General features: G+C 42.1%; 1 protein-coding gene across 1 annotated transcript in view; it reads right to left on the bottom strand.

The window, feature by feature from the left end:
* SIRT2 (sirtuin 2) overlaps positions 1-13,414 on the bottom strand; it is a 77,264-nt gene that overhangs the window by 32,441 nt on the left and 31,409 nt on the right. The window contains exons 8-10 of the mRNA XM_082246874.1: positions 9,940-10,008; positions 9,623-9,752; positions 1,780-1,839 (exon numbers count right to left, since the gene is read on the bottom strand). Coding sequence (XP_082103000.1) covers positions 1,780-1,839; positions 9,623-9,752; positions 9,940-10,008 — 259 coding nt within the window. The remainder of the gene's footprint in view (positions 1-1,779; positions 1,840-9,622; positions 9,753-9,939; positions 10,009-13,414) is intronic.

Below are 13,414 nucleotides of genomic sequence, written 5' to 3'. Positions count from 1 at the left end.
GACCAGTGGATGTGGTGTACTTGGATTTCGCTAAGGCATTTGATACAGTTCCCCACAAGCGCTTAATTTATAAAATAAGGTCGGAAGGTATCGACAGCAGGGTTTGCTCTTGGATACGGAACTGGCTAAAAGGGCGTGTCCAAAGGGTGGTAATAAACAGCGCATACTCAGACTGGTCTGAGGTAGTAAGTGGGGTCCGCCAGGGCTCAGTCCTTGGACCAACCTTGTTCAATTTATTCATAAACAGCATTGAGGACGGGATCAGTAGCTCTATATCAATTTTTGCAGATGACACAAAATTGGCCAGGGCAATAACTACACAGCATGAAGTAGATATCCTACAGAATGACCTGGACAAAATTACAGAGTGGGCAACGACATGGCAAATGAGGTTTAACGTGGAGAAGTGTAAGGTTTTGCACTTGGGGACTAGAAACATAAAAACACAATACACGTTAGGGGGGGAACCCTTGGGGGAATCAAAAATGGAGAAAGATCTGGGAGTCTTGGTTGATGATAGACTAGGCAACAGCATGCAATGTCAAGCGGCAGCTGCCAAAGCCAGCAGAATATTAGCATGCATAAAGAAAGGGATGTATTCCAGAGATAAGACTATAATCCTTCCACTTTATAAAACTCTGGTCCGACCACATCTGGAGTATTCCGTCCAGTTCTGGTCGCCAGTCCTCAGGAGGGATGTGTTGGAGCTGGAGAGAGTCCAGAGAAGGGCAACTAAACTGATTAGGGGATTGGAGGACCTTAACTATGAAGAGCGTCTGCAATCGCTCTATTTATTCTCCCTGGAGAAGAGACGCCTGAGGGGGGACATGATAGCAATTTATAAATATCTCAATGGGGATCTCAGCTTAGAAAAAAAGCTGTTCAGTCGAAGGGATTGCATGAGGACTCGAGGGCATACAATGCGATTAGAGGAGAATTGTTTTAACCTCAGGCAACGAGGAGGGTTCTTTACGGTTAGGGCTACAAGATTGTGGAATTCTCTACCACAAGAGGTGGTTTCTGCAGAAAGTATGGTGGCTTTCAAAAGACTCTTAGAGTCCTGACTCAAGGATCAGGACATTAAGGGCTATGTGAGATGATTACAGCCACACACACCTACACAGGTTGAACTGGATGGACTATTGTCTTTATTCCATCTCAACAACTATGTAACTATGTAACATCACCAGTGACATTAATACAGTGATCAGTGATAATACTATACACTGTCACTGTACTAATGACACTGGCTGAAAAGGGGTTAATATCTAGGGCGATCAAGGGATTAAATGTGTGTCTAACTATGTGTAAAGTGTGCTGCTTTTACTACTAGATCGCTCAGTTTCTCATCCCTGTTTTGCAGGGATGAGAAACTGACATATTGCTCCCTCTGTACAGAGCTCTGTGTTTTTTAACAAAACAGAGCTCTGGGCTGTGACTGCACACAGTCGATTAGCAGGTCCCGGCCGTAAATCATTGCCCGGGACTTGCTCACCGGCTCCTGCTGTGTACAATTACAGCGGGGGTCGCACATGCATGCACCCTAAACCCGGATATAGGCAGCGACATATGGGTACATCGCTTTGCTTACAGCTTGTAGGCGCAGTTGCTGATCTTCAGAACATTTTCCATCATGTTCCTTCAACAGAAGTCAACTAAATAATCGACTTCTGCCGAGAGTGGATGGTCCCAACCTGATCGAAATATGGGGGAGGCCCCACTGGATTGGCCAAATTTTAATCAGTGTATGGCCAGCTTTTGCGACCATTTACAACTTACCAGGTTTGACCAAACTGTTACACTTTTCACACTTAGGGATCAGATCAGAGAAAATCTTTTCTGAAAAGATAAAAATAATATATTATAAAAAAAAAAATTCTGCCGAAATCAAAATTAAGTTTTAGCTTTGTAAAACTATATGATTCAATTACTAAAAAGAGATAAAAACAAACACTCTAGTCTTAAAGTGTCATTAAAAACTATCAATAAATGCTGTATTACATGCGGTTTATACTCACTCAGTCACTATAAGATTTGTTTTCTCTATTCTGCAAAAACCCTGGTTAATCCTGCTGTTTTCTGTCTCCCCCTCCTGTCCATGTCCCCACTACAGTTAGGGATTTTGCAGAGCAATGTAGACAGCTAGTGCACCATGCTCAGTTTTCAGTGGGTTTCTATGCCGAGCATTCCCTGAGCAGCCCATGTGACTATAGAGTCACACATGTGGGCGTATACACAGTGGTAAATGACAGCCCACTCCCTCCCTCATCCTCCATGCCCACTAACCAGCTAAACACAATGGGGGTGGGATATTACATGTAGATTGATTGAGGCTTTACCTCCCTGTTATTCTAAGACTCAGGCTGGAGGGGTGTGACACAGACTCTAACTATTAGAATACCACCCACACCATGTTATTACCAAAAAATAATAAAAATGTGATTTCAAATCAATATTAGCATGACAATTTAAAACAGTTTATTACTAATAATTGTTTTTACTAATAATTGTATGACAGTTTTTAAACAGTTTATTAATGATATATATTTTTTTTTTTTTTTTACTCCATATCCCAAAAGCTATTTTTTTTTTCCAACATATGACCAGCAGCAGAGGACTAGATGCTCCTCCTGCCACTGTTTCCCTATATACAGGCTGAGAAAGATCTGAGCTATGCGACAGCTGTATATCCATTAGGAAAGAAGGTACTTTGATTTTTTTTTATTAAAATAATTACAGAGCCATCATCCATATACAGAAAGAGAAGGGATTGTTCTGTAATGTAAATTAAACAGTGTGTGTTTAGTATCACTTTAAGAGTGAAAAAACCTGTAAGGGCTCTTTCACACGGGCGATCCGATCAGATCCGCCTGTCAGTTTTTTAGACGGATCTGATCGGATCCTCCATGCAGCTCTATGGGGGAGCGGATGTCAGCGGAGACACCTCCACTGACACCCGCTGCCATCCGTATCCGATCCTGTCCGTGAAATCTGGACGGATGGAAACCCTATTTTTCCATCCGTTCAGTGATCGGATCGGATGAGAACGGACAGGTGGTCCGCTCTCATCCGATCCCCCATAGAGGGCAGCGGGGGCTGTGACACCTCCCTCTCCGCTCTGCGAGCGGAGACGGAGCTGTCATCCGCCGGCTCAGTGGGGATCGCGGATCGATCCCCGCTGAGCAACACGGATCCGCCTACGGAGGCGGACCGTGTGAAAGAGGCCTTAATGTTCTCATCTATACAGCTCGGTAAAGAAAATAAAGCAGATTGTGCATTAAGAAGAAACTATGCCCCACCCTGCTAGCCTTAAAACCCAAATGAAAAATCCCTAAGGGCTCTTTCACACATATAGTCCGTCGGACGGACTCCGTTTTTCTCAGCGGGGATCGATCCGCCGATCCCCGCTGAGCAGGAGGATGACAGTTGTTCTCCGCACTGTATGCGGAGACACAGCTGTCAGAGCCCCATACATCTCTATGGGGGAATCGGATGGGAACGGACCGTCGGTCCGTTCTCATCCGATCCTATCTGATCCGATCAGCTGGACGGATGGAAAATAGGGTTTCCATCTGTCCAGATTTGACGGATCGAGTCGGATCGGATGTCAGCGAACATGTCTCCGCTGACATCCGATGCCCCATAGAGATGCATGGGGGGACCGTTCAGATCCGCCAAAAAAACTGACAGGTGGATCTGAACGGTCCGCCTGTGTGAAAGTGGCCTAAGTGTTTAAAAAAGAAGCCTTAGAAAAAAAAAAAATGGAAAAGATGGGCTAAACTACACAATCTCATGGCACTGGCAGTCAGCCTGTAAGTGGTTTCAAACCCTAACTTGATGACATTTAGTTTGCTAAAGCACTATGGGGTTGGTTTAATGAGGCAAACAGGCTGTTTCTCTGTGCAAGGGAAGTTGTGTTTCACCCGAGAGCTTAGTGAATGTGGTGAAGTTTCACTTTTCAAAAAAAAAAAATCACAGAATACACTATTAGATTACATGCAATGAGAAAAAAAAAAGCATTTTCGCTTGCACATAATTCGCATTATTCACTAAGCTCCTTTGCCAAGTGCATTTTCCCTTGCAGAGTGAACAGTCTATTTAACAAACCAAGCCCTGTGTGTCAAAAAACTGTCATGCCTGCTTTTCATAAAATACTGTTTTTTACTTTCAATCGCTGTTGCATTAGTGCTGCTGATCTCCACTGGCCTCTTTCAGCTACAGTGCATCTGGAAAGTTTTTTTTTTTTTTTTATTAAATCTTTTTCCTTTTCTTAACATACAATATCTGAACAACAAAACAGAAAAAAAATATAAAAATATGAAACAACAGAATTAATGCAGCCAAATACCTAGGACAAACACTCCAAGGCATTGTATAGTTTTGTACATTGTACATTTTGTTTTGTTACAGCTTTTTAATGGATTAAATTTATTAATTTGCCTCAAAATTCTACAAACAATACCCCATAATGATAAAGTTAAAGAAGTTTGTTTGAAACTTTTACACATTTATTAAATATATAAAAAAAAAAAAAAAAAAGTCACATGTACATAAGTATTCACAGCCTTTGCCGTGACACTCAAAATCCTGTTTCCACTGATTATCCTTGAGATGTTTCTACAACTTGATTGGAATCAACCTGTGGTAAATTCAGTTGATTGGGCAGGATTTGCAAAGGCACACACCTGTCTACATTAGGTCCCGCAGTTAACAGTGCATGTCAGAGCACAAACCAAGCCATGAAGTCCAAGGAATTGTCTGTAGACCTCTGAGACAGGATTAGATCGAGCCAAAAGGCACCTGAAGGACTTTCAGACCATGGGAAACAAAATTCTCTGGTTTGATGAAACAAATATTGAACTCTTTGGCCTGTATGGCAAGCGTCATGTCTGGAGGAAACCAGGCACCGCTCATCACCTGGCTAATACCATCCTTACAGTGAAGAATGGTGGTGGCAGCATCATGCTGTGGGGATATTTTTCAGGGGTAGGAGCTGGGAGACTAGTCAGGATCAAGAGAAAGATTAATGCAGCAATGTACAGAGACATCATTGATGAAAATCTGCTTCAGAGCACTCTGGACCTCAGACTGGGGTGAAGGTTCATCTTCCAACAGGACAACAACCTTAAGCACACAGCCAAGATAACAAAGGAGTGGCTACTGGACAACTCTGTGAATGTCTGTGAGTGGCCCAGCCAGAGCCCAGACTTGAACCTGATTAAATATCTCTGGAGAGATCTGAAAATGGCTGTGCACCGACGCTCCCTATCCAACCTGATGGAGCTTAAGAGGTCCTGCAAAAGAAGAATTGGAGAAACTGCCCAAAAATAAGTGTGCCAAGCTTGTAGCATCATACTCAAAAAGACTTGAGGCTGTAATTGGTGCCAAAGATGTTTCATCAAAGTATTAAGCAAGGGCTGTAAATACTTATGTACATGGGATTGTTTTCATTTTTTATTTTTAAAAAATTTGCAAAGATTTCAAGCACACTTTTTTCACATTGTCATTATGGGGTATGGTTTGTAAAATTTTGAGGAAAATAATGAATTTAATCAATTTTGGAATAAGGCTATAACATAACAAAATGTGGAAAAAGTGAAGCGCTGTGAATACTTTCCAGATGCACTGTACTTCCTACCTAAACGGACTCGCTCCAACATTGTTAAACATCATTGTTCTGGTTCTGCTTCCTAACGGCGACAACAGTGTACCATGCCTGTGCATGGAAACGGCTGCGTGTAGTTATTATTTGTGTGTGTGACAACAGTGACAACACAAGAGTGCAGGTGGAAGACAGTTGTCACCCAATAACAGCAAGTGTCTAAACAAGACAGGAACAATGAGAGTTATTCCAATGAAAGCTGATGTTTTACAAAGATTCTAAACATCAGACTAACAAGAAGAAGCTTATACAAGATTTTAGTGATTGGGTCTACACATCACTGTGTTGAAGTTATAGATTAGCCTTTAATCTCTCGAACTGCAGAGAGTGAGACAGCTTGTAATGGAACTAGCAAAAAAGACAACAAAACTGCAGGATGAGAGATAAAGGGATTCATCATACAAAACTGATTCAGTTGTGTCTATGCAGCCTGGGAGGTCTTATTAAAACTAAGGCTGGCCATACACTATACAATTTTCTTGTTCAACTTTCCTTTAGATTTACCAAAACCATGTAATATATGGTCAAACCTAAACACTTTCAATTTGTATGCAGTCAGGCAGGCCCTTGCACTACATAGTTTAAGGTAAATCTAAAGGAAATTGAATAAGAAAATTGTATAGTGTATGGCCAGCCTAAGAGGTCAAGTGCTCAGACCCTAGAGGTCTCTTTTGTCATAAATCTCCCCCTTTCTTGTCAGCAGTAATGTGATCTGAGCTCGTGCAACTCAGACCACATTTACAGCTCGCTTCGTATGCCGCTGCGATGTTACTCCCGCACACATGCGCTGTAGTGATGTCACTACGGCCGGGCCATTAAGGCGACCAAGCTTACAAAACCCAGAAGGAAGTCCAGGCGAAGATGGAAGCACCGAGGGAGTCGTGACAGCGCAGTGCTGGAGGGTTCTGTTTGCAGGCCTTTATAATGTACTAGTATGCGATGCATACTAGTACATTATGACTTAAATCTGCAGGGGGGACCATTTTTTAACATTTTTTATGGGGACTTTACTATCGCTTTAAAGTGGAACTTTAGTCAGAAAATGAAGTCCTGCTAGATAACTTCAGGCTGGCCCCTCTTGCAGGTATACACTATATTACCAAAAGTATTGGGACTCTCGCCTTTACACACACATGAACTTTAATGGCATCCCAGTCTTAGTTCGTAGGGTTAAATATTGAGTTAGCCCACCCTTTTCAGCTATAACAGCTTCAACTCTTCTGGGAAGGCTGTCCACAAAGTTTTGGAGTGTCTATGGGAATGTTTGACTATTCTTCCAGAAGCGCATTTTTGAGGTCAGACACTGATGTGGACGAGGAGGCCTGGCTTGCAGCCTCTGCTCTAATTCATCCCAAAGGTGTTCTATTGGGTTGGAGGTCTGGAGTCTTTGCAGGCTAGTCAAGTTCCTCCACCTCAAACTCGCTCGTCCATGTCTTCCCAACTTTGTGGGAACAGTTTGGGGATGGCCCCTTCCTGTTCCAACATGACTGCACACCAGTACACAAATCAAGGTCCATAAAGACATGGATGAGCATGTCCTTGAGTCCTGACCCGATAGAACACCGATAGAACACCTTTGGGATGAACTAGAGCGGAGACTGTGAGCCAGGCCTTCTTGTCCACATCAGTGCCTAACCTCACAAATGCACTTCTGGAAGAATGGTCAAACATTCCCATAGACACGCTCCAAAACCTTGTGGACAGCCTTCCCAGAAGAGTTAAAGCTGTTATAGCGGCAAAGGGTGGTCAAACTCAATATTGAACCTTACGGACTAATGTCATTAAAGTTCAAGTGCGTTCCAATACTTTTGGTAATATAGTGTAGCTATGTAAAACATTAGGCCGATCTGCTGAAAGCCTTAACGAGGTTGTAACCAAAAAAAAAAAAAACCCTGCAAGACAAAGGCATAATGAGCTAGTATGCATCGCATACTAGCTCAATATGTAATACCTAAGAACGAAGTTGTTCCAGTGGTGCCCACTCACCCCTGACATTTTCCCCAGAGTTTCTTCTGGATCCGCGGGCTCCAGTGGTGATTGGCGTGCGCGCGGGAGCCGCCATACACAGCACGGGGGTCGGAAGGAATGGCACCCGTGGCTGTTCCTTCAAAGCGCGTGCGCCAGTGGTGTCGCTGGCTGCATGTACACTAAATATCTCCTAAATGGTACACATTTAGGAGATATTTTCACTACCTCTAGGTAAGCCTTTTTGTAGGCTTACCTTTAGGTAAATAACTGCAGAGGAAGTTTTCTTCCTCTTTAAACTGGAATTAAACCCTCCTATCCTTTACAGCCAAGGAAGCTGCTTCTGTTTGATCTGCAACTGCCATGGTGCTGCACATGTAATCACTCCAGTCATTTGATGGTTTGACGGTTTGGTTGACGACGCCAGCAAATGTGACAGTTAGTATTCCCTGCATTTATCAGGAATGTAACTGTTTTTTTGAAGCCGTTAAATAGATTGGGTTAGTTCCGCTTTATGTGTTATTGCTGTTCAGGGACTCCGGGCTTCAGCAAAATGGCAACCTCCAGCAAGAAGAAACAAGAGCAGTGCTGGAGGCAATTAAGAACACACACTAATTTTGGTGGCATATTTATTAATGTGGAATGTATGTTCCTTGTTAAAAAACATTATTGTTTATCAAGCTGTTATGGGTAAACATCCGCTTTAAGAAACAGTGAGGATAATTTAAAGGAATCCCATTACGCTTGGTTCACACCTATGCGTTTTTTTAGTGCATTTTGCAGTTTGCAGAAACGCACTACAGTCCATTTAACATGGTTTCCTATGGTACAGGTTCACATCTATGCGTTTTTCAGCAAGTGTGTTTTCAGAAAGGGTCAGGGTTTTTTTTCCCCGCAGCAGATTGCATTTTGCATGCAATAGACTTCAATGGACCCACACCAAAAATGCAAGTGTTGCATTTCCAATGCCTTTTTACATGCATTTTGCAAGAGTTTTTTTTCTTTAACAAACAGTGTATATAGCTGGTTACTAAGGAGCAGGCTGGTGAGTCGTCAGCGGCTTCCCCCCACCCCAATGCACCTTGTCCCCATGTGGATGGGGACAAGGGCCTCTTCCCCACAACCCTGGGCTGTGGTTGTGGGGGTCTGCGGGTGGGGCTTATCGGAATCTGGAGGCCCCCTCCATGTAAATGAGAACCCCTAACCATTCACCAAAATGTAAAAAAAAATAAAAAATGTTTTATTAAAAAATAAATAAATCAATGTCCCCGGATGTAGATCCCTCGTCAATCACGACGCCATGTGACATTTCTTAAATAGACTAGAGATGAGGCCACTTTTTTGGTGAATGGGTACTATGTACCCCATACTCATTCACATGGGGGGGGGGGCTGGAATCTGCAGACAGAGCCCCACAACCACAGCCCAGTGTTGTGGAGAATAGGCCTCTGTTCCCCATCAACATGAGGACAAGGTGCTTTAGGGTGGGGGCCCTCAAGCCCCCTACTGCACCCCCCCATGTTGAGGGCATGTGACCTGCTATGGTTCAGGAGGGGGGTGCTCGCTCATCCCCTCCCTTTCCTGAGCTGCATGCTCAGATAAGGATCTGGTATGGATTTGGAGGGGGGACCCCATGCCGTTTTTTTTAAATTTTGGCTTTGCCGGCAATAAAAAAAATAGTCAAAGTTTTTTTTTTACATTCAGCTGTCAGCGGGGGACCTGTTAAGGATGGGATGGCTGGCTTTCCGGCCCACTCCTTAACAACCAGCTATACACAGTTTATTAAAGAGATAAAAAAAAAAAAAAAAAAAAAAAAAAAGCAAAAACACATGAAAATCGAAAAAATGCAAAACGCGCCTGAAAACCGCATAGATGTGAATCTAGCCTTAACACTGACCAGCTGATCAGTCTGCTGTTGGCTCATTCAAACAAAGTAACTTGTAAGGTTTTATTATAAGTAAATAAAGAAAATCTGGATGATGAGCTGCATGATACCTTTCATCCAAGAAAGAGAATACTCCTCTCTACAGAATGTTCCAACACAGTGAGAGGTGTGGAAAGTTCCATGAGCCTCTACCAAGTCATCAGAAGAGAGACCAGCTACCCGTTCGAGTGTATCTATGTTCTAAAAAGCAAACAGAATATGGAAAATGTTCCAAAATAGTAAGATGATGACAAAAACAATACTGAATGGTGTGACTTTACATTACATTAACATTATATTTTATATTGTTCATTACTTTTATGTAATTACAATACATTATGTAATTCTTTGCCTACTGTGTAAATCAAAGGGGCAAAAGCAGTAATACCTGAGTGTAGCACCGAAGTAACATTCCCTTTTCTTTCATCAGACGCATAAAATAATGACAAACAGTTGGCTGCAAAAAAAAAGAAAGAAATAGCAATAATATTTGCTGGTAAAATAAAAAGTATGCAATGAAACCAAGAAAAAATACAGTGCATTGCGAAAGTATTTGGCCCCCTTAAACTTTTCGACCTTCTGCCACATTTCAGGCTTCAAACATAAAGATATAAAACCTGTAATTTTTTGTGAAGAATCAACAACAAGTGGGACACAATCATGAAGTGGAACTGAATTTATTGGATATTTCAAACTTTGTTAACAAATAAAAAACTGAAAAATTGGGCGTGCAAAATTATTCAGCCCCTTTACTTTCAGTGCAGCAAACTCTCTCCAGAAGTTCAGTGAGGATCTCTGAATGATCCAATGTTGACCTAAATGACTAATGATGATAAATAGAATCCACCTGTGTGTAATCAAGTCTCCGTATAAATGCACCTGCACTGTGATAGTCTCAGAGGTTCGTTTAAAGAGCGGAGAGCATCATGAAGAACAAGGAACACACCAGGCAGGTCCGATATACTGTTGTGGAGAAGTTTAAAGCCGGATTTGGATACAAAAAGATTTCCCAAGCTTTAAACAACCCAAGGAGCACTGTGCAAGCGATAATATTGAAATGGGAGTATCAGACCACTGCAAATCTACGAAGACCTGGCCGTCCCTCTAAACTTTCAGCTCATACAAGGAGAAGACTGATCAGAGATGCAGCCAAGAGGCCCATGATCACTCTGGATGAACTGCAGAGATCTACAGCTGAGGTGGGAGACTCTGTCCATAGGACAACAATCAGTCGTATACTGCACAAATCTGGCCTTTATGGAAGAGTGGCAAGAAGAAAGCCATTTCTTAAAGATATCCATAAAAAGTGTCGTTTAAAGTTTGCCACAAGCCACCTGGGAGACACAGCAAACATGTGGAAGAAGGTGCTCTGGTCAGATGAAACCAAAATCAAACTTTTTGGCAACAATGCAAAACGTTATGTTTGGCGTAAAAGCAACACAGCTCATCACCCTGAACACACCATCCCCACTGTCAAACATGGTGGTGGCAGCATCATGGTTTGGGACTGCTTTTCTTCAGCAGGGACAGGGAAGATGGTTAAAATTGATGGGAAGATGGATGGAGCCAAATACAGGACCATTCTGGAAGAAAGCCTGATGGAGTCTGCAAAAGACCGGAGACTGGGACGGAGATTTGTCTTCCAACAAGACAATGATCCAAAACATAAAGCAAAATCTACAATGGAATGGTTCACAAATAAACATATCCAGGTGTTAGAATGGCCAAGTCAAAGTCCAGACCTGAATCCAATTGAGAATCTGTGGAAAGAACTGAAAACTGCTGTTCACAAACGCTCTCCATCCAACCTCACTGAGCTCGAGCTGTTTTGCAAGGAGGAATGGGCAAAAATTTCAGTCTCTCGATGTGCAAAACTGATAGAGACATACCCCAAGCGACTTACAGCTGTAATCGCAGCAAAAGGTGGCGCTACAAAGTATTAACTTAAGGGGGTTGAATAATTTTGCACACCCAATTTTTCAGTTTTTTATTTGTTAAAAAAGTTTGAAATATCCAATAAATTTCTTTCCACTTCATGATTGTGTCCCACTTGTTGTTGATACTTCACAAAAAATTACAGTTTTATATCTTTATGTTTGAAGCCTGAAATGTGGCAAAAGGTCGCAAAGTTCAAGGGGGCCCGAATACTTTCGCAAGGCACTGTAACTAGGCATTCTAATGTCTTGGGGACAGTTCAATAAAGCATTTTCATTGCTGCATGAGGAAGACTTTCTCCAAATTGATGTAACCTTTGTGACACTTTTGGAGACTTTAGTTCCGACATGTGTGTCAAATTCAATAAGTTCTTATTTGCAATATTATTCTAATGTCGCTATGGTTGCGACAAATTCATTCCCAATTGAGCTCCAGAAGATTTACCCCCCCTTGATGACCAAGCCCTTTATGCTATTCGGCACTGAGCTACATTAACTGGTAATTGCGCAGTCATGCAACGTTGTACCCAAACAAAATTTATTTTTTTTTCCACACAAAATAGAGCTTTCTTTTGGTGGTAATTGATCACCACTGAGTTTTTATTTTTTTGCGAAAAAAATAAAATTTTTGAAAAAATATATATATTTTTTTTACTTTCTGCTATAAAAACCAATAAAAAATATTAAAAACACAATTTGTTCATGAATTTTATTCTGTTTTTATTTTTTTATACTACTAATGGTGGTTTTTAATGAAACTGCGCTAGTGCAGCGGGCAATCTGACACTAACTACGCTGGGGGGCACGGGCTAACTGCCACTGACATCACCAGTGACATTAATACAGTGATCAGTGATAATACTATACACTGTCACTGTACTAATGACACTGGCTGGGAAGGAGTTAACATCTAGGGCGATCAAGGGGTTAAATGCGTGCCTAACTATGTGTAACATGTGTAAAGTGTGCTACTTTTACTACTAGATCGCTCAGTTTCTCAGATTGCTCCTTCTGTACACAGCTCTGTGTTGTTTACCAACACAGAGCTCTAGGCTTTGAATGTGCACAGCGATCAGCAGGTCCCGGCCATGAATCATTGGCCAGGACTTGCTGACAGGCTCTTGCTGTGTACAATCACAGCGAGTGCCTGGCAGGGGGAGCAAATGTGCGCGCCCTTAACCCGAAAGTGGGCAGCGACATACGGGTACTTCGCTTTGCCTACAGCGGCCGCTCACCCTTAGTGCATTGCGGGCAGGCATTCACCAAGTGGTTAAATGAGAAGTTTACTTTTGGGAACTCTTGCAAATACACCCCCCCCCCCACATTGCGACAGCAGGCCGGGGATCTTCTTACCGCTGCCACAACTTGAAAAGAATGTGGCCGTGCGGGTCTCTGCCCACATGGCCGTGTCATTAATTCACAGAGTTCTGTGAATGAATGAACTACAAGTATCGACAGCCTATGCGGCTGACTGCTTTTAGTTCTCAAACTACCAGACCGCTGATGAGCACTCTAGGAGGTTCATTGTTTCTCCTAGTCATTGTGTAACTGCCTGCCCATATAAGGTTTGAGCAAACAAATACACTGACAGTCTGCAGGAGCCTGAGACTGCACCCGTGATCTGCTTATGTTGGTGTTTCCTAAAAGATAAGTTAATCTTTCTAAAAAAAAATAATAACAATAAATGATATTTTTTTTGCCGGTAAAAAAATGTGCATTTATTTTTTTTCCTTAGGCGCCTGCAAAAAAATTGGCATTTATTATTTATTTTTTTTTAGAAAGATTAACTTATCCTTTAGGAAACACGAACATTTTAGATATAAGGAAACTGTCAGTAAATAAGACCATGGTCATGTTGGAATCATTTCTGTGAATTCTGGTGAATGTAAACAATGTAACAGTTGGCACTTGCTGGGGGCCTCACTCATT

Source organism: Pelophylax lessonae, assembly GCF_965119305.1.
Source record: "Pelophylax lessonae genome assembly, chromosome: 2".
Lineage (NCBI taxonomy): Eukaryota > Metazoa > Chordata > Amphibia > Anura > Ranidae > Pelophylax > Pelophylax lessonae.
The sequence above is the reverse complement of the archived record's forward strand: the minus strand, read 5'-3'. Positions and strand labels throughout refer to the sequence as shown.